Genomic DNA, 23091 nt, shown 5'->3' with positions numbered 1-23091 from the left:
CCAAGTCTCATATACTCCGGATTTTCGTCCAATAAAAACTACATATGTTTTACCCTATATCACAACAAAAATATAAGAACAATTAAGTATTTCACACAAGCAAACAACACAATATAATTTCACAAAAAAATTTAAAAAAATGAAGCTCACCATTTTGATTTCACAGATGTAACTTTCGGCTGCTAATAAATAACAAGCAATTAGCTTACGAAAAATGATACTTCGCTGAAATATTTAACGGATTTGACCATCATCAACGAAAAAAATTTATGCCCGATTTCAAGATATTACAGATGCGGCTATATTTCTAAGATTTCACGATGCTTCGATTTAAAGATTTCAAGAATTACATTAATTCCAGTCAAAAGCATTGCGTACATACCTTGATGACAGCGAAAGATGGCGAGATGGAGGAGGTTGGGTATTTCTGGGGATTTTTAGCGTAGAGATAGCATCAGTTTTTCTGGGTATTTTGAGGGGGGAGAAATGGAGGAGTTTGGGAATTTTTAGCGTAGAGAAAGTATCGATTTTTTGGGGATTTTAATTTTGTTCTAATTGATTTATGAAGTCAATCTACTCTATTAAGTTTGACAGCAAACTAGCAGAAAAATAGGATTGAGACAACTTTGGTAACGTTTGGGACTAAATCGGCTCGTTATATTCGTTTAGGACTATATCGGGAACTACCCCAAACATATGTGACTGAACCGAGAATTTAGCCCCCCACTTCTAGTTTTTTATATATACTTCAAATGTTCCAGATAAGACAATCAAGTAGTCCTACTAAATAAACACAAACATTTATACTAATTAAAGATGTCTTAATACGAGGCACAAGTGTTCACATGGGAAAACGAAAATGCAGTTTTTCAAAGACAAAAACTTGTGTGATATGGTCTCACGGATCCTATTTGTGATACGGATATTTTATTTGGGTCATGCATGAAAAAATATTACTTTTTATGCTAAGTTGAATTTCAACATACATAGAATGACTATATTTAAAATCATGAGATAATTTTCTTTAAATAAAAAGAGAGAGAGAAGAAATAGGGGTCTAAATAAAAATCAGGAAAGCATGTGGCCTTATTGTCAATTAATAACAAATAGTGGACCAGAATGTAAATATCAAATTATTTATTTAATGAAACCCACCGACGCCGATGCGGCTTGGGTCGAACCGGCTACTGGTCCTCCTGTTCTTCTTCTTCACGCTGTCCGATCTCAATTCCAGATTTTTCACACACACAAAACCTCTCACGTATCTACAGCCCTAACATTATACTACGTTTTATATCATCCACTCGAAGAAGGAGAGAATTGAGTAATCTGTGGTTGGACGATCGTGATGGCGGTTGTGGTCCGCGGTGTTCGGGTTGGATCTGGCGGTGGATCCGGAATTCGAAGCTTTTTCAGCTACCGGATCTTTGTTTCCGCCATGTTTACGCTCCTGTTCCTCGCCACTCTCTCCGTGCTGTTCACATCTCATCCCTCCCACGACGAAGCCGTAAGTGCTAGCCTTTAGCTCGCACTTTGTGTATTTTATCTCTATCTGTGTCTACATTTGCACCGTTGTTGCATTTTCGTGATTGATTTACCTTTTGCTTGGTTCAATTGATGTTGACAAGGAAACGGTGCGTTTGTTTTATTAAATGGAGTGGTTGATAAGCATCCCGTTAGACTCCCGTGTTTGTTTACTTCAAAATTTATGATAGTATTTGCGAGAATGTGGATTTATTTGTGCCGATTGGGGAGATTTGAGTTTGGTTTTTCTTGATAATCATTATTTATGCATAGTTGAATGATAACTATATAATTTTGTACATCATAAAGTTTTGGGAAATATGCGAAATATTGGTTGCTCGACTTGTGGTGGTGAATGCAGCAATTTATTTTCTACTCGATGAATTTGGATTATTCTCCCCATGAAATTATGCAGTGACGTGTATTTAGCTTTGTTTAGGATCACCAGAGACAACTTCACTAGTTTGCGGCGACTTGAAAATTGGTACTGTTCTTGGGTTAATAATGTGGAAGATTGTGAAAATGGAATAAAGATAAACGTATTCATTGATACCTATCACTTTATTATCAACAAAGAAATCAATAATACTTGTCCTACACCAGAAATCTAGATCCAAATTATTTGCAGTTAGTGCACCATAGGGAATGAAATAAATTCCTAAACTATTAAAATCTTGCATGCTTTTCCTCTGTGCTTTTATTTAAAATCAGATAAAGTGACGTTTTATTCTTAGGTGTGTAATACACCAAAAAAATCCAAGTGCCAAACATAGTGTTTTATTTTTGTCCTTGGTGTACCTAAAAGCATGTGTTTTCTTCTATAAACAGATAATGGAGACAACAGGAAATGCATATGTAAAACGAACTTTTCTAGCATGGCAGTCTGATCCACTGAAGACAAGGCTGGATTTGATACAAAATCAAGCAAATAATCATGTTGCATTGGTGAATGCATATGCTGCTTATGCTAGGAAGTTAAAACTTGAGATATCTAAGCAGCTTAAGATGTTTGATGATTTAGCTAATAATTTCTCGGAACTTCAAATGAATCCAAAGTATGTCACGGCATTGTTCGAATCCAATGGGCCAATTGATGAGGATATTTTGAGGCAATTTGAGAAGGAGGTTAAAGATAGAGTTAAGGTAGCTAGGTTAATGATTGTTGAGTCAAAGGAGTCATATGACAATCAGTTAAAAATTCAGAAATTGAAAGATACAATATTTGCTGTCAAAGAGTTGCTGGTGAAGGCCAAGAAAAATGGGGCTTTTACTAGCTTGGTTTCTGCAAAATCGACTCCCAAGAGTTTGCATTGTCTTGCCATGCGGCTTGTGGAGGAGAGAATTTCACATCCTGAGAAGTACAAGGATGAAGAGCCCAAGCCTGAGTTTGAAGACCCGAGTTTATACCATTATGCGATTTTTTCGGATAATGTGATTGCAATATCTGTTGTGGTTAACTCTGTTGTTAAGAATGCAGATGAGCCATGGAAACATGTTTTTCATATTGTTACCGATAGGATGAATTTTGCTGCGACAAAGGTTTGGTTTAAGATGAGGCCAATTCAAGGGGGGGCCCATATTGAGATCAATGCAGTGGACACTTTTGAGTTCTTAACACCCTCATATGCACCAGTACTCAGACAACTTGAATCCACAAATCTGCAGAAGTTCTACTTCGAAACCAGGGCAGAGAATACCACTAAAGATATGAGCAGCATGAAGTATAGAAACCCAAAGTATTTATCAATGCTCAATCATCTACGGTTCTACTTGCCTGAACTTTATCCAAAACTGCATAAGATTCTTTTTCTGGATGATGACGTTGTAGTTCAGAAGGATTTGACTACTTTATGGAAAATTGATATGGATGGAAAGGTGAACGGTGCAGTTGAGACATGCTTTGGTTCTTTTCGACGCTTTTCTGAATATTTAAACTTTTCTCATCCTCTGATCAAGGAGAAGTTTAATCCCAGGGCCTGTGCCTGGGCATTTGGCATGAACATGTTTGACCTAGATGCTTGGCGTCGAGAGAAATGCACCGATGAATACCATTATTGGCAAAATTTGGTAAGCTGTATATTTAGTTTTTTATCCTCGCTTGTTTTTCGAAAAATGTTATGTGTTGTTCTTCGGTTTTCAAACACACTTGCTGATTATTATTTTTTATTGATTGATGAATAATCAGAATGAGGACCTTGCATTATGGAAATTGGGAACATTACCTGTAGGGCTTCTAACTTTTTACTCTACTACCAAATCATTCGATAAAGCATGGCACGTCATGGGTCTTGGGATAAATCCGAGCATAAGTATGGATGAAATCAACAAAGCTGCGGTAATTCATTTCAGTGGAGATATGAAGCCTTGGCTGGACATTGCCATGAACCATTACAAACATCTGTGGACAAAGTATGTCGATAATGAAATGGAATTCCTTCAGATGTGCAATTTTGGAATGTAAAGAAGCATCCCCACTTCAACTCGACTGAATAAATTCCAGCCTTTTTTTTAATGTTCATCGCAAGTTGTAACTTTCAAAGAAAAGGTTTTAGTTATTAATTTCTCCTACATTTTTGTTCCACTTAGTTACCATTTTGTGCAGTTGTTATGTGGTGGCCTGAAGCCAAGATTGATAGTGGATTTATGCTCTGAAGCACATTCGTTGTACAAGATAGTTTATATACCATCTAAAACAATTAATATCTATATAATATGTTCAGTTGTGTGAAGCAAGCAACAATCAGATGGCTCAAAGTGTTCTTCAACGATACATTTATTTTTGTTTCTTGTTATTTGTGCTAGTTTAAAAATGATTTTTCCCCTGGAATATTTGAGAATATTTTGTATCTTCCCAAGTCAGTTGTATCAATGACTGCTGGCATCCTTTTCCCTAACCTTTGATGTTAGAAATGACATGCTTCGAGACCTGTCCCTGATTCTCCTGTTTCACCTCCTCACGTATTAACACACATCTGAATTGGTAATTATACATGTTACTATTCTCGAATCTCCGTTCGTTTTCTGGAATCGTCGATGCCCATGAATTTCGTTTGTTGATGCATTTTTTAAAAAAAGATTGTTCTCGAACCTTTGCTAGTTTACACCCCTAAGTTCAGATTAATCTTGTTTAATTGGTGTTACGGTGTAAACACACTGTGAATACTGAATTCTCACTCATTTAAAAGCAATATGATATTAGCCTAAGGTAGTTGGAGTTCAGCAATGGCCGGCATCCGTTGAAGCTTATGTTTTCTGTTTGTAAAGTAAAAGTGGAATATGCCGTACGTGGATTAGTACTAAATACAAGACAAAGTGTCGATAACAATGATGATTATTCTTGGTGCAAAAACCTGATCCGTTGCTTTTGCACGTCCTTTCCGCGGCGTATTCCATATTTTATTGATTATCAATATTCTCCTATTTGTGTGACCACAGAAGCTTATGTGCTTGGTCATTTCGAGAGAGAGGATATAAGATTGCTTTTTTCGGCTTATAAGCTGTGTGTTATGCTGCCATGGAACTTGTTTAAAGTGAGAGGATTGAGAACCGAGCTATTCGCTGCTCCTACCAATAATTTCCTCTGTTTAGAGTGATTTTTGAACATAATTTCCTCTGCCCATGCGTTTTATTAAGGGGAAGTTGGTGAAAAATCTCTAATCAAAACATTTTTTTGAGTTCACTCCCTACCCACAAAATTGTGGTGCTATGTCATACAAAATGTGGTACACTTCATGTGTAAATGTGGTACACTTCATGTGGAAATGTGGTACTAAAAAAGTACCCAAAGACTAAACACACAAAAAATCGACGGCTGGGGACTGAAGGCCAATTTCCCGTTTTATTAATTGGAGACACCGAGAAACACCATAGTTGTCTATTAATTAATATTTATATATTGAGGTATACTTTGAGCAAAGCATATGTATATGTATATAACTCATATATACCATGCATGAATGATTCATATGCTTTTTATTTCCTCATGCGAAAATCAGCCCATGGCTTATGATCATTGATAAGTGGAAATTTTATAGAGATTTTAAGGATTTTATTTTATAATATTTGTACATATATGTAATTATTATCCCTAATTATGTGCTTATCTGAATTAATTTTATAATATTTGTATATTGAATAAAAGAGGTAAGATGATTTTACAAAAATTCAAAGGAAACAAAATATAAAAAAAAAGAAATAAATATTTTTATATTTTATTATCTCGAAAATATTGAAATTTTGGAAGAAAATCTCTGCAGATCTTGATAAATAAAATCTCTACAATTTTTGAAATTGACATGGGCTTCAAAAGTTGGAGGATTAGGCCCATAAAGAAATATAAAAGGCAACGCACATGAGCAGCAAGAGGGAGGCGCAAAAAGAGGAAAAGAAAAAGCAGCACAGAAGAGAGCAGATAAAGGAGAGAGACGTGAAAAAAAAAGGAAGGAATAGAGCAAAATAGAGGAGGAGAGAGAAAAAGGAAAGAAATAGGGAGGCAGAAGCGCACAGAGAGAAGAGAAGAAAGGAGAGAGAACATAATTGAACAGAAGACTACACAGAAGACAACACGAGAGAGGAAGAGGCAGAAGTATGAGGAATTCATCAACACACGCCAAAAATACCGAGAATTCTTCTTATTCCTTCTTTATTTTGTTTTGTTCTATGAAATTAAATATGGCTTTTCACTTCTGTTTTGAATTAATGGAATAATTTTATTTAGACTAAGACCACGATAGGGCCAAACAATACTTTGTTTGATATTTGGTTTATTTTCAATAAATTATTTTTCTTGATTTTAATTATTGATTGATGTTAGTTTAAAATTTTTTGTTAAGAGCCTGATCAACTATTTACGTGTTTGTTGATTAATCACGAATTAGAAGATGATTGATTAAATAGAGCAACAAATACGTCATCAATACATGATTAAACTGACTAGAAATAATATTCGATTTCAGTGTGCTGTTTTAGATGAAAACTGAAATTCCACGAAGATTTAATGCATTTAGATATAATTAAATTAAATTAGAAATAATTGGACTGATAGATTTAAATATGTTTATTAACTCGATGAATCGTTTAATATATAAAATTGGGAATTTGACCGTGTTTGTCAATAATTAAATAATTAAATGAATTTTAACACGTGTCAACATAATAGAGTTTGGTACAGTTGCGTGTCTTAGTTCTTTATTTGAAGTTGAATCTCTCCTTGATCGTTGAATTCGTCGTTTTTAATTGTAATTATTTTATTTAATAGCTTAGATTAATAATTCAAATATCATCTTTTTATTTATTTTGTCTAGCTTAAATTAAATGAAAAAAATTCTAATAATTAAATATTTGTCTTCGCGTGATCGATACTTGGACTCATCATCCATTTACTATAACTTGATCTAGTCCGCTTGCTAGATTTATTCTCAACCGAAATCGTCGGTCAATCATCCACCTGAAATGAATGTACAAGTTTTAAATAAGATTTCAGATTTGAGACGAAATCATATTTTTTTAAATTGTGATATACTTTGCTCAAACAAATCATGTTTACACTAATTATTAAAAAGTAAACACCGTATAAAAAAATAATAATAAATCGCACACAAAAATTTTATTCATCTCTTGTTTTTTTTAAAAAAAAAAAAACCATAAAGCACATGTTTCATATATGATTTATTATATTTCGTTTATATATAATGTTAAGTGTATGTGCTGTTTAATCTAGTAATTCATGACTTGTTTAAACAAAATGTAGATAATTTGATGGAGCAAAGGATTTCGTACGTCCCGGGGTGATGAGTGCCATCCAAGAATGTGCCTCCGACCGCACCGCAGAACCAAATGCGACCCGGAATATCCAATAAGAGATTCGTTTGTCCGCCATAAAAAGCAAAAAATGGCCAACAAATAAAGGAACTAAAGAGTATTAATGATACCACAGTTGTCTCCCACTAATCACAGTGTATGAAACGAAGTAAAGAAATAAAAATCCAATTTTCTAATGAAACAAAATTCTCCTACGCCATCATTAAATGTTTGCGTACTCTAGCCGCCGCGTCCGCCTCTCTCTTCACATGAAAACAAAAAAAAGAAGCCTTTCAATTTAAATAAATATATCTTATTTTTTTTTCCTAATTTATTATGTAATATTAAATAATTTTTGTAAGCGTTGCATCTATCATCTTTTTTTAAAAATAATTTGATTTATATTTAAATAAAAGTATAATATAATTGTAAGAATAAATGAAGATGTGTATTGTAATTTGAAATGATTATTAATATACATTGTAATTCATATTGATTATATTTAAATGAGGTTCATATCATAAATAACAGCGAAAATTAATGAGATATTAAATTATAATTCTGAAATAATTAATTAAAAAACATATAAAAAAAATAGACCACGACACCATTGAATTTGTTTATGTTATGCACACACTTAAATAATAGTAATAGATAATACAAAATCACTCATGTTTAATGTTACTAGTGATAGTAACAATATTATAAAGAGTATGTCTCTTGTGAGACGGTCTCACGAATCTCTATCCGTAATACGGGTCAACACTACCGATATTCATAATAAAAAGTAATATTTTTTCATGGATTACCTAAATAAGATATACGTCTCACAAAATACGACTAGTGAGATCACTGTCTCACACAAGTTTTTGCTTATTGTAAGATACACATAAATTACATAAAATTATTATTTTTTTATTGTTTGAGGTGGAAATTAAGTTCTTGCATCTTTCTCACCGAGTTTTTTATTTTTTATTTTTAGAAAATCGTTAATTATCGTTTTTTATGTTAACTTGAACAAATATTTACCAATTAAAGTTCACTCGGTCGGAAATTTTTTTTGTTGGAGTAAGAAACTAATGGAACCATGACTTGGATGCAATTAACATTTAACATAAATGTCAAATTTCCAATTTAGATTGAATAATTTGTTGTACAATTGTTTTGTAAAGAAAAAAGAAAGAAAGTTTCACCAGATCAAAATTTTCTTGATATAACCAACACAAAATCTACTAAACTACAAGCTCTTTAAATCCATCTACATTAATTCCCTGATAAACTCTATGGAAACTGGAAAAAAACCAAAAACCCATAATTGTTTAATCAAGAAACTACTATAATCTAACACCACAATTAAATTTCTGCCAAAAATCTCGATCAAGGCAGCTGTTTGGCGCTGATCGAGAAAGAAGAAGGGATAGGAACTGCGAGTCGGGTTGGATTATCATCTCCGGCCATGATCACCACAATCTTTGGCGTGTTATCCGCGGCAGCGACGGCGGTGGGTAGCTGAGTGGCCTTGTCTCCGCCTTGATCGGTGGAGCGTGAAGAGGATTTCCGGTAGGAACATGCTAAGATGATCAAGGCTGTAGCGATCAACAGAAGCATTAAGCCTAAGCCGCCGAATAAGTAAGGCAATGGAGAATTCCAGTTCAAGAATCCAGAAGGATTATTGTGTGCATCTGCTGTTGGTGTTGGCCTCATATCTCCCACCTTTTCTGTGTGTGATTTTACGTGTCTTAGCTTTCTTCTTTTTCCTTGTATGAATTGAGAGGAAATGAATATGATTGTTTGTGATTTATAGTGGTGAAAGATGATGGGATTTGCTTTGCTCTGAAATTACTATTATGTCCTGTTTGTGATATATACATACATACACATACACTCATCCTTCTAACCAGGACGATATTTTTAACTATTTTGATTACTTTTATTCTTTTGGGTTAATTACTTCTATACTTTTTTCCCATATAAGTTATAACATACATTTGGGACACTCAAATATCATCAATTACCGCACGTTTCGCATAAGAGATGTCTTGAAGTTATTTAGATCTAACAAAGATCCTCGAAGCCTCGTCGAATGTCACCTAATCAGCTTCTCTCGGTGTCCCAAACTCTTTTTTTAAAAAAACAACTTATGTGAAACGAACTCATATATCAATTTTGTGAGACGAATTTCCGACTCGACATAACTCATAGAAAAATATTATTTTTTTGTCAAAAATATTATTATTTACGATAATTATATAGACCGGATAATTATAGACCATCTCAAAAAATACTCACACATCAAACTGTCGACAAATGTTTAGCTCATATTTTTCTCAAGCCTTACTAGCGAGAAAATTCTATTGATATCAATTCAGCGTAGTTGTAAATCATAATTTGGGTGGGTCATAATCAAATCACCGGTGAATACTATTTAATTTGTTATGGTAATGATATAATAGTTGTTTTTTGTTGGGAGGACGATCAAAATATAACGTTTGAATAACTAACTATATGATTTAAAATGGTTGAGTTGAACTATTATCATGAATTATAAATTTTGGTAAAACGACAAACGTTTGATCCTACAATCGATATTAAAGTCAATGTTATGTTCGATACTTATTAATTACAAAGAGCGTTGTTATTGATAAGAAGAATATTGAGATCCAATAATTGTATTAATTAAAAAACAATTAAACATTGATAACTATATAATTTAAAATAATTAAAATAATACATTATAATAACGATAATTTTTTATAAAACAATAAAGGCAAAAACTCGTGTAAAACGGTCTCACGGGTCGTATTTTGTGAGACAAATCTTTTATCTGGGTCATCTATGAAAAAATATTACTTTTTATACTAAGAGTAATACTTTTTATTGTGAATATCGATATGCTTGACCCGTCTAACAGATAAAGATTCGTGAGACCATCTCACAAGAGACCTACCTACTCAACAATAAATATCTGATGACATATATTCTGTTCTTTTTTTGCATGACTAGTAGATTACGATCATTTTCAATAAATGACATGAAATGTAGCAGGTTTATTGGATCGATGTTTCAAGAATGTTACAGTAAAATAAGTCATATTGCCAAACCTAACTAACTATAGTGTTAATTTAACTTTGGTTCACTTTACTTTTTCTTATTGTTAACTTGATTCAATTAATTCAGTATATGAAACTTATGAAATTTTTTGAATGATTAGTTAATTAAGTATGCGAGGATCGTCAAATCAACATGAAACCAGGTAAGCACGAAAATTGTTTGATTAACAAAGTGGGGACATTTGCAATTTTTATCACCGCAAAATATCGAAAAATATAAAACCACATTTATCAAATTAAAGTTCTTTCACTACCCCAATCTGTCATATTTAATTTATCTCATTTGCATGAGTTTTTACATGTACATGTGTGTGTTGCCACTTTGCTTTTGACTTGTAACGACTCATTACAGGCTCAGTGGACCGCCCATACGGCCCACTGCCCCGATCGACCCAAGGCTATCCTGATCTTGGGCTCTCTCAAAGAAGCTTTTTCCCTCACGGGCTTTCCATAGGCGTCGTACTGGTTACTTATAGGATCTCCCCCTCCCTACCAAGGGGTTTATTTCGCCTCCCCAGGACTCGATCCCATGACCTATAGGATAAGTACATTGATATCAAGAGTCCTGGTACCAATTGAGCTACCCTACCAAGGGGTTTTTTTCGCCTCCCAGGACTCAATCCCATGACCTATAGGATAAGTACATTGATATCAAGAGTCCTGGTACCAGTTGAGATACGACCCATTACAGGCCCAGTGGACCGCTCATACGGCCCACTGCCCCGATCGACCTAAGGCTATCCCGATCTTGGACTCCCTCAAAGGGGCTTTTTCCCTCACGGGCTTTCCATAGACGTCGTACGGGTTACTCATAGGATCTCCCCCTCCCTACCAAGGGGTTTCTTTCGCCTCCCCAGGACTCGATCCCATGACATAAAGGATAAGTACATTGATATCAAGAGTTCTGGTACTAAGAGACAAATTTTTTATTTGTGTCATTAATAAAAAAATATATTAATTTTTATACTAAAAATATTACTTATTAATATAAATACGAACATGATTGACTCATCTCACGAATAAAAATATACGATACCTGTTTAAAAAACCTTATGTTAGACCAATTTGCCACAACTTAATGCTGGGAATTACACTTTTTTATTTTCTGGCCTGCGCGGTCTCTTTAAGCCAACCTTAAATAAATTCACACTACTTGACCAATCACACTTCTCACCTTTATCGTTGGCTACAACAAATTACACAGCCGAGGCGCCACATATTTAATCCAATAAGATCATAATTTTTCCAAGAGGAAATATTTAAAGTTGAGAATAACTTATTGAAAATTTTAAAGTAAGGATGTCTTACTGAAATTTCCAAACAATATTGTCATGACAAAAACTTGTGTGAGACGGTCTCACGAGTCGTATTTTGTGAGACGGATCTCTTATTTGGATCATCCATGAAAAAATATTACTTTTTATGTTAAGAATATTACTTTTTATTGTGAATATCGGTAGGGTTGACCCGTCTCACAGATAAAGATTCGTGATATCGTCTCACAAGAGACCTACTCTAATGTCAATAGAACGGGCAGAAACGATCGTATTTTAAAACCGTTTTTTTTTAAATAATTTATTTAACAGTCGAAATTGCAATCTCAATCTATTTAATTCTATATAAATGATTATATTATAAACTAAATCGCTTCTTATCAAAAATTTTGAAACAAATTGATAGCATTTGTCAAACACCGTTGGCTCATATATGGCAAATGTGAACACTGGTTTTGAACATTTTGGAATTAATGATATCTTGACCCTTTTATTTGCGATCCTCCACTAAAAAAGAATTTAACTTTTTACTCCATTTTAAATATAATATCTATATATATATATATATAATATATATATATATATATATTTATATGAATTTAACTTTTTACTCCATTTTAAATATAATATATATATATATATATATATATTTATATATATTTATTTATATATGTTGTATAACACATTAGAAAGACGTCACAAATTTATTTTATATTTTTTGGTTTTTATAGTATTGAGAGTATGATAAATGCTCATGCTAAGAGAGCGATCGAAATGTGATGTTTCTGTTTAAAATATATATATATTTATCTGTGATATTAGTCAACTATGCTAATATTTACAATAATAAGTCACACATTTTCATGATTGACCCAAATATGAGATATGTATCACAAAATCGATTTATAAGACTGTTTCAAGAAAGTTTTTTTTGTGATTTATAAAATAGTAATTAATATGTGTGTGCGTGTGTCTTCCACTAGAGAAATTGATGAGAAAATTGAAGCATCCTTTAGACTAATTTGCGACAATTTATTGCAACGCAATACGACTTTTTACTTACTTGTCTCTTTTCATTAAACCAACCTTTGACAAAATTTCAAATCGTTATCCAATCAATATCTTTTACCCTTTATTTAGAGGTTTTAACAAAATTACATGATCGAGACGCCACATATTTCATCTATCTAACCATTTACAATTAGGGAGGAAATCAGATTTAATTTTTCCATCTATCTCATTGGACTGATCCAATTTTGATCTCTTTAAGAGAGATATCTCCATGGAAAAATTATAGAGAAATCACAGTTTGGGATATCATATGATTTAAAATATTTGAACTGCTATGATTCGATCAAATCTGGATATAATTAAAGCGATAAGTGCCCACTTTTAAAATTGATATCAAAACGAAGATCATGCATTTGATTTTCATTAATCGTAATTTGAAGTAGTGTATGTAATTTGCTAGGAATCAATAATTATCTAAGCTGAGAGATTAATCGATATTTTACACTCATGTAGATATAAAGTATAAAAGATTCAAACTGAACAATTACCACAATTATAATTTTTTTTAAATAAAATAGCAATTGCTTGTCTTCTCACAAAAAATGATTTTAGAAATACTATATAAGTTTTATGAAAATAAATTAGATTTACACACTATTTCCAAATTTACATTTTGAATATGATTTTTATATAACTGGTTTTTCAAAACAAACAAACAATTTGGGAGAAAATTGAATGAATCAGCCACCAAATCACCTTAACTTTTTTGTATACCCAGGATTCAAGTTTGGAACAAATTTTAAATCATGATAGTGTGATTTTTTCACTGAATTTTCAACTGAGCAACTTCGAACTTTATTTTAAAATAGATATTCTAAGAATATTAATTATTATTTTATTTATCAATTTTAAACAATAAAATATCAAATTATAACTTAATATTCACAAAAATTGAAGGGCATTTGAATATATAAGTTTTAACTTTAAAAATTAATTTTAGGCAACATTGTGGAAAATTTTTTTTTTGAAAAAATTAAAATTGTTCTATGTTTCAATATATTATTTATAGAACCTTATAAATCTTTTTAAAGAATAAGCGAGACAAAAATTTAAAAATCACCCAAATTTTTTGCTTTAAAACAATTTTTTAGGGAAAAAAATCCCTAAAAATTAAATTTTTAATTTTAATAATAATAAAAACACGTAATAATTAAAGCCTTCAATTGGGAAGTGCCATGTAAGGAGTTGGGTGTCGTTAATCGTCAGCTGAACAACCAAAAAACAAGATTTCTCAATTCAGCGGCCAGCCTTTCCCTCGTTAAATTTCGCATAAACATATAATTCTAAAAAGAAAAAAAGAGAGAAGAAATGAACAAATAAACAAATTACAGATCGACGAGGTCTACTGGTCGCCATCGTTCCATGGCACAAAATATGTAACTTGTTGGGTGTCGTTAATCGTCAGCTGCACAAGAAGACAACAGGTAACAACATTGTCATTTACTGTCTTGAGGTTTAATGTTTGAAGGTCGACAAGGACTCACCATTTAAAGCCAAAAAAATTCATATGCCAAAAATTAAATTAAATATATATTTGTGCAAATAATTACTATTTCATTTCTTAATTGTTAGCCTCATAATATTTGATAAAATCCACTCAGTGTTGCTTGACGAAACACAAGAAGCATCGGATCCTGAAACGTGGAGAGGGCCTCCCATGAAAAGATAAGAAGTTGTGTAATACCGAACGTTTTCCGCTTTACTAAAATTTATAGTTGATGATAATTGTGCAACTCAAATATTTTAAAATATATAATAGCTCAAGCACCACAGTTCGTTGGCTATTCCAACAGAGTCAATTATTGCATCCAACAATCTCGCTCTCCGTAACTGCATTCATTGCTATCCATGTAAATTAAATTCGTGACATTTGCTTTGATATTAATTATAGTACGTTGGTCAAATCTTTTAAACAATATATGAACTGAAACACTACAGTTCGGTCTCTCTTCCAACAGAGACAATTATTACACCCAACAAACTGATATCATCCAACAATTTTAAGTTTAGGGGTGAATTTTCGAGTGTAGCATAGCAAAAGCAGATATAATGATGCAAATTGCTCATTAGTTATTTAAAAATTCTCCGCGTGCCAAAATTAGCAGAAAATTAAATAAAGTAACCTAACCAAACTTAATTATTGAAAGGGAATAAACACACTACATTATGTAGCTCTCACTTTAATACGAAGAAAAAGAAAAAAAAACGTGTCAAACTTCTTGCTGACTGCGTGGAGCAGCGGAGATTGGTTTGGCGAGGTGCGTAGGATTAGTTTCACCTGCCATGATCACCACCATTCTGGGATCCATTTCAGGCTGTAAAGCGTGCTCCGGACTTTGCGATTTATCGTCTGGAGATTGATCAGCCGGTGGCGGTTTTCTGTAAGAGCAAGCGAAGATTATCAAGGCCGTGGCGACAAGCCCAAGCATGAGAGCCAGAGCACCGAAAAGGTAAGGCATCGGCGAGTTCCATTGTTGCAACTCGCCACCTGCTCGGGTGGCGGTGGGATGTTCTGGTATCCGTCTCATTTCTAGGTATTTTGTTTGTGTTATGGGACGAGGATGTTTGCGTGTGTGTATTATTTATTTAATATGGGCAAAGGTTCAGTGTATCACTATTGCCAATAATAATTATTAATTATATATTATGATATGTCAATATAAAATAGTAGCTAAAAACTTGGATGAGACGGTTTCACGAGTCGTATTTTGTGAGATGGATCTCTTATTTGGGTCATCCATGAAAAAATATTATTTTTTATGCTAAGAGTATTACTTTTTATTATGAATATCGGTAGTATTGACCCGTCTCACAGATAAAGATTCGTAAGACCGTCTACAAGAGACTTACTCAAAATATTACGATTATGAATAGTAAAATTATTTATAATCAAGATGAAATATAAAATTGTGTATGTTTCTTTTTATAAGGTTTTTTCCGTAAATTTTATAATATTTTCTATTCAAACTCGAATTAGATTTAATAATATTAAGATAGTTTCGTTTTCATGTTTTAAGAAGTTTACTTTAGATATTTTCTATACGTATATGTATGTATATAATATGATGAAAATTGTGGGAGTGACCCAAACGAACTTTGCTTCTTTCTTTTGCTTTTTTTTTTTCCCGTGAAATTCTCAGGAGGATTGATTTCTTTGCAAGTCACTTCATTTACTGAGTTTCCATATTTACCCTTCTAAATTTCAATTAATTTATTTGATGATTAAGAGGGCATTTTCATAATTTCGTATGTAGATAGAATCGTAAGTAGTCCACAAAGCAAACCAAGGATGAGAATGAGTGTGAAGTTGTCCTAATAAAACTAAAACCAATTTCCTCGAAATGGGCTTTATTCACTCATCCCCATCGGGCCCACTAAGCGTGTTCATTCGGGTCAAGTATCCCCCGAACGAGGTCTTTCCATTTCTTGAATTCTAACCCCAAAATAGGCAAATATAAGTGGACTACTCCAGCTAACTGGGTGGTGATTTCATGCAAATAACTTTATTCGGGTAAATTTGTATTTATCATCCTTTTGCCTTGTATGTAAAATTAAATTTCTTTTAAAACATTTTTTTAAAAAAAAAAAAGTTACATTTACCTCATGTCTTTAGGTTTTATGTCTGATTTTTTAAAATCTTTAATTTAATATGACGTGAGGAATTATATAAATTTTGGGATTTTCACACATGTGATATATGCTATTTGAGCGGTTTTAGTTGCATGCTATTAGTAGTAATCAAATACTTAGAGAGACTGATTTGGTGCCACCACGATAATTGCAGTAAAGTGTTATATCAGTTTATTAGGGTACAGAAGCTTAATATTATGTCAAAAATTATAAATGTTGACAAATATAAAACTTTATTTTTTTATATTTGTGAGATCATGAAGTCTCATACCAAGTGACAGGTAGGTACGAGAGACGTTGCACCTATTTGAGTGCCGATTATAGGGATTTGTAAGGCCGACGAGTTTGGGGAGGAACGTGTTGTGTTATTGATGATATCACTTATCATAATAAAAATCATTTTTAACATTTTCTTGTCGTTGACATAGTCCCCAACAAATATCAATCATATCATTTTCTTGTTTTTGATGTCATTCCAACAGATATCAGTCTTACTCATTAAGATTTAAAGTCTCTCTTTCAATGTTCATCTAACCAACTAGATTACACAACACAGCATCAATAACTTGACCCGCGAGAGCTTTTCAAAAGACCATTCCATCTCAGTTCTTCTCTCTATCATTCATGCTTTATCCCAAACATTATGTCAAGCACAAGTGTAAAAAAGTTTTTAAAAAAACACAAGTTTTGAAGTGATCGAAACTAGTTAGTTTTCCACGAAAAGACACAATCATGGAAGGATGTTATTGGAGAACACTACCGAATGTTATCTCCTCAACAAATCACTTACGGTTTACAACAAAATACACATTCTATTCTTAAAGTTAATGTGAATGCCGCAGTCCTTGAATCTATGGATCGCTTCACTGTGAGGATTGTGGGCAGGGACAAAAATGGTCATCTGATTTTTTTTCCTCTGCAACTAGCGGAGCTAATTGGTGTCAAAGAAGGTACATTGCAGGCTTTAAACTCGAGTTGGGCCAAGGTGATTTCGAAACCATTGCATTCAAAGTACGTAATTCAAGATATACATTATTGCGCTCCTTTCTCCATGGCAGAGCCAATTGCAGAGCATATCCGGATTATCTAAGCCTATCGAACTGATATTTGGAGACCAATTGAACTAAAAGATAGCTGAGCTAAACTGAAAAGACATTTTCCGAAGAATCATTTAGAATGCTCAAAGTTACAAAGTTGAATTATTGGATAAATTATTTCGTACAAACGGTATCTGAATTGTCAGAAATTCATGAGCACTACCTACATTGTACAATTTGTCAGAAAAAAACAATGTCATGAAAAAGACGAGACTAATGAATGACATATTTAGAACGAATATAATATTTGATTTTACTGACCGTTGGATCAAAGTATATAAATTTATGAACTTGTAAATCGGTTAGACGCTTTGAAATTATCGTAATAGGTTAAATATTCAAATTTATAATAGCCCAACAGCTGTTAAATCTTCTTAGCACACACTTAATATTATATCACATCATTAAGAATTTATTTGTACTTAACATTTCGAAATACTTGTAAACTTACATATAATGTACTATTCAGTGTTGTTTAAGTAAGCTAAAATAAGAGTTTCAGTTAGATAGTGATAAAGCCTGATTAAATCGGGTAGTTGTATTTTCCAAAGTCTTATACTAAATATCTTTTCCACAAAGAAAAAGGAGTGACATAGAAGTTGTTCAAATATCCGAACATCGAGAAACATCTTTGTGTTATTTACATTTCACTCAGTATACTCTTGATAATCCAACTGTTTTTCTTAATTAGTCATTTTAGAGTGTTCAATATGTCAGTCTAGCTTCTTTTCGTACATAGCTTATCGTACATATTTATCTGATTAATTAATTGACCGATATTGACTTAGCGAGAATTACAAAATTCAAAGTTGTTAACTTAACCAAATTTTGGATAAACTAGTGTGATGGTTTATTCAACGTCTCATTCTAACCAATCACTCTATCTTAACAACTTGTAAGAAGTCTACTAAATAATTGATTGCCAAATTTGCGTTCTTGGCCCAACGGCTCTTACGTTGAACCATGAAACAATTAATATTAGGTCATTTCATATTAATTAGAATTTTTTAAAAATATATATATGATTTCTAATAAAGCACATATTAATTATGCGAACTTAAAATTTACCCTCCAGATATGAAATATCATGATCAAGATCCTTTGCTGTGGGGGTGCCATGAACATTGTTTTAGTCCAGAACACTTTTAAAAAAAATTTATTTTTTTAAAAATTGGTATTTTTATATTTTAATTATTTCAAAATCAAAATTATATTTTTATATTAAAATATGTGATTAATAATCCAATTTATATTTACAATTTTATTTTTGGTTACAAATATATATTATGAGTGTAAAATGACGTCTCTCTTATTAATTTTTCTTTTATAATTTTTTCAACTTTTTTTTAAAAAATATGTTAATAAAAATTTAATTTTTTTGTTACAGATATGTGATTCCGAACTAACAAGAAAAACGATGATACGTTCAATTTTTTTAAATATTATAGTTCTTTTTAAAAAAACCATTTTCTCCTTTTTTTTTTTTTAATCTTGTTAACGTTATCGGCTCGTTAATATCACCAGTACAAGCCACAATTATCGGCTCGTTAATTAATTATTTGCCTTATAAAATTTTGGTTTGCCTACTCTTTTGAGAATATTATAAATTTCCTTTTTAGAGTTTTGTCGAGTTACGTTTATAGTTTTGTTATGATTATGTAATTGAAATAAGAAGCTACAAACTTTTAAATTGAAAGTAATTGAAAGCTCAGCAATGTGAGGTTTTGGGTTTTGATTTATATAATATAACTCAACATTTCTTTCTGTCTCACGAAATGTATGAGCTTCTCATCCATGCTCATAAGTCATAAACTATCTTGTAATTTCTGTGTTAGACGAAATATGTGCGAAATAAATTAGGAAAGTAGGCTAAATTATCATCTAAATTTTGCTAACTAGTGGAATATATTGTTAAAATTGAGTCTCGAAATTCGTCTTGATCCATCAACATGCACAACTTTTTTCACTATAAAATGGAAAAAAATTAATAATATATTGAAGAACTTGAGGGAAGATTGATATTTATTTAAAATAAATAGAAAACATGCACACGATGTTCTCAAAACTCCAACCACAAAGCAACCCAAAATGGCCAAAATAAAACTCCAACTTTAAATCCTTAATGGAACATGAAAAAAAATTTTAACCAAAAACATGAAATCAGACCATGCAGTCGTCACTTGTTCATGCCAGTGGCATTCTTGACAGATTCAGCTGCACCTTGCGCCTTAGCCTTCATCTGCTGTCCAGCCTAAACGTACACGAAATCGTCATGTTATCGACACAGTATCCGGACCCATACTAGCATATATACTCTTGGTATGTTTCCGTGTCTAAATATCATGAATAGTTCATGATGCGTCTAACGTAAGTGGTGAGCATCGTGGAAAGATTACCTCCTGCATTGATTCCTTAGCCGGCTGTGCAGCGTTACTAGCCTTGTCCGTCATCTGGTTACATTTTTCCTGCAGTGAGAAAGAAATTTTTTATGAGAATTGGATTTTGGACGCCTCATTTTACTTAAAGAGAGCAAAGTTAACACCTGTGCTTGGCCCTTGGCTTGGCCGGCTTGGTAGCTCATGTTCTGTGAATTATCCATTTTCTAATTAATTTGATGGATGAGGTTGTAGCAGCTGGTATTTTTAGCATCTTGGGGCATGCTCGATGTTCGCCAAGTGTGTCATACATAAAATTAATATAGGGATTTTTTGTTACTAATTGTATGATCGATTCAAAGGCAATATACTAGGATATATCGTTTGTTGAAAATATCTATATATATATATATATATATCCACACCACTCATGATTTTGCTTTGTGATTAGTTACCCGAATTTATACGGACTACCCAGATCCTGTTAAATCGGGTAATATCTTTTTTTTGTCAAAAACGTGATATAAATAAAACTTGATTCTATCCCATAATTCTGCTTCGTCTGTTGTTTTACGTACGTAGACGACAGACAAGTTTGTTGATAGATTTTTTAACTTAAGTACACAGATAATAACTAAAGCCTTTTCTTTAATCATTCCGACATTCTTAATATCTGTGTCGAACTTCAATATTTAAGCCCCTCAGACAATAGAGTGGCTTCAAAACTATATTTAAGGATCCAAATAACAGATCTATCTTACAAAATACGACCCGTGAGACCGTCTCACACAAGTTTTTGCCAATAAAACGGATTTGGATCCTCTACTATGTTGAAAAGACAACATTTGTTGCTGTGCATTTTTTTACACGAAATGATCACGTGATCATCTTGTGGACATCGCACCATATGAGATAAATTTAAAAGTTGTCAGATTAAACGAGATGATCATGTGATAATCTCGTATAAAAAATATACAGCACAAAATGTTGTATTTTCAATACAATAGAAGATCCAAATCCCAATAAAACATATATTATACGTATTAAAATCTATATAATTACACTTTGAAATATTAAATGTCATTTTACTTTATTTTTCACCTTTGTTTTTGTTTAAATTTATTACGATTGAGAGAATTAGTGTCAAATAAATAATATTTAATAGAGTTAGTGATTTTTGACTTAAAAAAGACCCTCAAAAATCCAATAAACAGTGAGAAATTATATTACTAAAACTCACAACAATAAAATTACAATTTTTATTATTAATATATAAAAATATGAAAATTATGGTGGTGACAGCGGTCGGCATCCATTCTGCTTTCGCTTCTTCCACGACGACAATGGGCTGGAATCTTATTCTAATTCTTACGCGTCAAACCACCGTAAAAAAGGCCATGACAGGTGCCAATTTCTTGGGCATACAAATTAGCCATGGGAAATCTATTCATGGCGCCGAATGGAATGTTCAAATCTCTAAAAAGCCAATTCATTATTGGCGTGAAACATGAAACAGTGTAGCACAATGAACTCAACCTCGAAACATAATTGCAGTCTTAAATCAGGGATGCATGCTTGAACAGAAAAACCAGATTAACATGTTTTTTTTTATCCAACGGTAGTGAAAAGACACACAAGCGATATATTTATTCATACCACAACGTTCAAACTCAAATCAACGCAGAAAATGCTTGACAATCAAGAAACATAGAGTAAACTGTTCGACATTTATTGAAAATATAAAAACAGTGAAAAACCAAATCTAATACGAAGCATGAAATTATTTCTTAACTTCCTCATCCTCATTCTCACTCCAACATGATTGCAGAATCGACCTGGGTGATCCGCAGCTCCTTGAGCTAGTGAAGCTGCTGTACATCATGGATCCTCCATTGCCAAGTGCTTCACAGTTTCGTTCTCCACAGCTATATCCCTTCATACATAGAGTAAACTCAGAATCAAGGTCCTTCCCAGCAACAGCTGAATGCAAAGCAACAGAGAACTTTGCTGGCTGGAAGCAAGCCAACACCCTCTCCAGTAGTAGAGACAAATCTTCTCGATTAAAATCGTAGCCCACTGCTTCAAAACTTGCATAACTGAAGCCATCTTCTGGTGTGATGTGAATTGTAGAGATTGCACCGCCTTCTATTGCATTCATCGAGTAACCACAGGGATCAAAATCGAAATCACATATATCAGAATGCGGAAGGATTTTTCTGATTCCAGACACTTCAGTCATAACAGATGCAGAGCTTGATTGGTTCTTGAAAAACACAGAAGCCTTCTTCCGGTCCAAATTCGTCATGCACATCTCTAGAGTGTAAACAGGGCTCAAACCACTAGTCCCACTGGCACAAGCAGAGTAAACGTGCCATTTCTCAAGGTCATCAGAATCACCCATCACATAGGCCTTGCTACTCAGACCAAGTTTGCTAAAATGGTTATCGAGAACAGCAACTTCTTCAGAAAAGCTACGGTGCGGAAATGGCTGCGCGCCAGGAAAAATGAAACTTCCACGAGTGTATCTTACGGAACTCACAGCAAGACCAAGTGTACCAGCTAGCTTAAGGATAGGTGGGATGGAAAGCAGCAGTTTGGTAGTCCCACAAGTTTTCAATATAATTTTGTATGGGTACACAAAGAGGCTTGATTCTGATAGAACATAGGAGTCAACTTCTTCATTCATTAGTGAAGACACAATGGTGCATTGAGCTGGTTCTAAAATTTCATCCAGTTGGAATTTGGACAGAGATCGAAGGCCACGGCCTCCAGGATCAGCAAATATTCCAGGCTCAGAAAAAGTAATCTCGAGCCTCTTCTCATAACCTTCGAATCCAATTGCAGAGATTGGTACATCCATTTGGACTAGTGAGAAAAGAGTGGTGCTCCCAAGCAGGAATAACAAGAATGAGGAGGAAGAAGAGAAAATAGAGAGCAAAGAGTTAAGACACTATTCTTTTGTTAAAAAGGTGGTGGTTAGGAAAATTTAGCTAGTCTCAGGATGGCTTCCGAGCGCACTGTAACAAAGAAAGCCGAATTAATATTCATGTTTAAACAGTGATTTTACTAGCATTCAGAATCCATTAAATGAAACAAAATCAGATCTTTCAAAAGGTAAAACTCACGTTGGAGTATGCAGCAGATCTGAATTTCTTGATTCCACCGTTTGGGCGTACGTCTTCAATGCTGTAACCGAGGGGAGCTTCGTAGA

At 33.1% G+C, this 23091-nt stretch overlaps 5 protein-coding genes across 5 annotated transcripts; 1 reads left to right on the top strand and 4 right to left on the bottom strand.

Annotated features, from left to right (window-relative positions):
• The first annotated feature begins 1160 nt into the window (after positions 1-1160).
• On the top strand, positions 1161-4241 carry LOC142549929 (putative galacturonosyltransferase 9). Its single transcript, XM_075659167.1, has 3 exons — positions 1161-1507; positions 2353-3591; positions 3710-4241. The coding sequence occupies exons 1-3, from the start codon at positions 1349-1351 to the stop codon at positions 3983-3985; spliced, it is 1674 nt and encodes a 557-aa protein (XP_075515282.1). The 5' UTR covers positions 1161-1348; the 3' UTR covers positions 3986-4241.
• A 4459-nt stretch (positions 4242-8700) lies between these two features.
• On the bottom strand, positions 8701-9027 carry LOC142550327 (protein GLUTAMINE DUMPER 6-like). The gene has a single exon (XM_075659545.1). The coding sequence runs from the start codon at positions 9025-9027 to the stop codon at positions 8701-8703; it is 327 nt and encodes a 108-aa protein (XP_075515660.1).
• A 5961-nt stretch (positions 9028-14988) lies between these two features.
• On the bottom strand, positions 14989-15306 carry LOC142550325 (protein GLUTAMINE DUMPER 5-like). Its single transcript, XM_075659544.1, has one exon. It carries the CDS (start codon positions 15304-15306, stop codon positions 14989-14991), a length of 318 nt encoding a protein of 105 aa, XP_075515659.1.
• A 4203-nt stretch (positions 15307-19509) lies between these two features.
• Positions 19510-20125, bottom strand: LOC142548308 (uncharacterized). Its single transcript, XM_075656618.1, has 3 exons — positions 20048-20125; positions 19902-19970; positions 19510-19756 (listed from the first exon to the last, which is right to left on the bottom strand). The coding sequence occupies exons 1-3, from the start codon at positions 20102-20104 to the stop codon at positions 19682-19684; spliced, it is 201 nt and encodes a 66-aa protein (XP_075512733.1). The 5' UTR covers positions 20105-20125; the 3' UTR covers positions 19510-19681.
• A 1330-nt stretch (positions 20126-21455) lies between these two features.
• LOC142549928 (S-adenosylmethionine decarboxylase proenzyme-like) lies at positions 21456-22897 on the bottom strand. The gene has a single exon (XM_075659166.1). It carries the CDS (start codon positions 22738-22740, stop codon positions 21661-21663), a length of 1080 nt encoding a protein of 359 aa, XP_075515281.1. The 5' UTR covers positions 22741-22897; the 3' UTR covers positions 21456-21660.
• Positions 22898-23091: the final 194 nt, after the last annotated feature.

The sequence above is a fragment of the Primulina tabacum genome, chromosome 6 (assembly GCF_025594145.1).
Source record: "Primulina tabacum isolate GXHZ01 chromosome 6, ASM2559414v2, whole genome shotgun sequence".
NCBI classification, from domain to species: Eukaryota; Viridiplantae; Streptophyta; class Magnoliopsida; order Lamiales; family Gesneriaceae; genus Primulina; species Primulina tabacum.
This window is presented reverse-complemented; position numbering and strand designations above follow the sequence as displayed.

Bases quoted from the DNA above. Each gene is read 5' to 3' on its own strand.
- LOC142550327 (XM_075659545.1), bottom strand. From the start codon at position 9,027: ATGAGGCCAACACCAACAGCAGATGCACACAATAATCCTTCTGGATTC.
- LOC142549928 (XM_075659166.1), bottom strand. From the start codon at position 22,740: ATGGATGTACCAATCTCTGCAATTGGATTCGAAGGTTATGAGAAGAGG.
- LOC142550325 (XM_075659544.1), bottom strand. From the start codon at position 15,306: ATGAGACGGATACCAGAACATCCCACCGCCACCCGAGCAGGTGGCGAG.
- LOC142548308 (XM_075656618.1), bottom strand. From the start codon at position 20,104: ATGGATAATTCACAGAACATGAGCTACCAAGCCGGCCAAGCCAAGGGC. The intron at 19,971-20,047 runs GTGTTAACTTTG...TTCTCACTGCAG, and splicing joins AAGCCAAGGGCCAAGCACAG to GAAAAATGTAACCAGATGAC. The intron at 19,757-19,901 runs GTAATCTTTCCA...GTGTACGTTTAG, and splicing joins CTAAGGAATCAATGCAGGAG to GCTGGACAGCAGATGAAGGC.
- LOC142549929 (XM_075659167.1), top strand. From the start codon at position 1,349: ATGGCGGTTGTGGTCCGCGGTGTTCGGGTTGGATCTGGCGGTGGATCC. The intron at 1,508-2,352 runs GTAAGTGCTAGC...TTCTATAAACAG, and splicing joins ATCCCTCCCACGACGAAGCC to ATAATGGAGACAACAGGAAA. The intron at 3,592-3,709 runs GTAAGCTGTATA...ATGAATAATCAG, and splicing joins ACCATTATTGGCAAAATTTG to AATGAGGACCTTGCATTATG.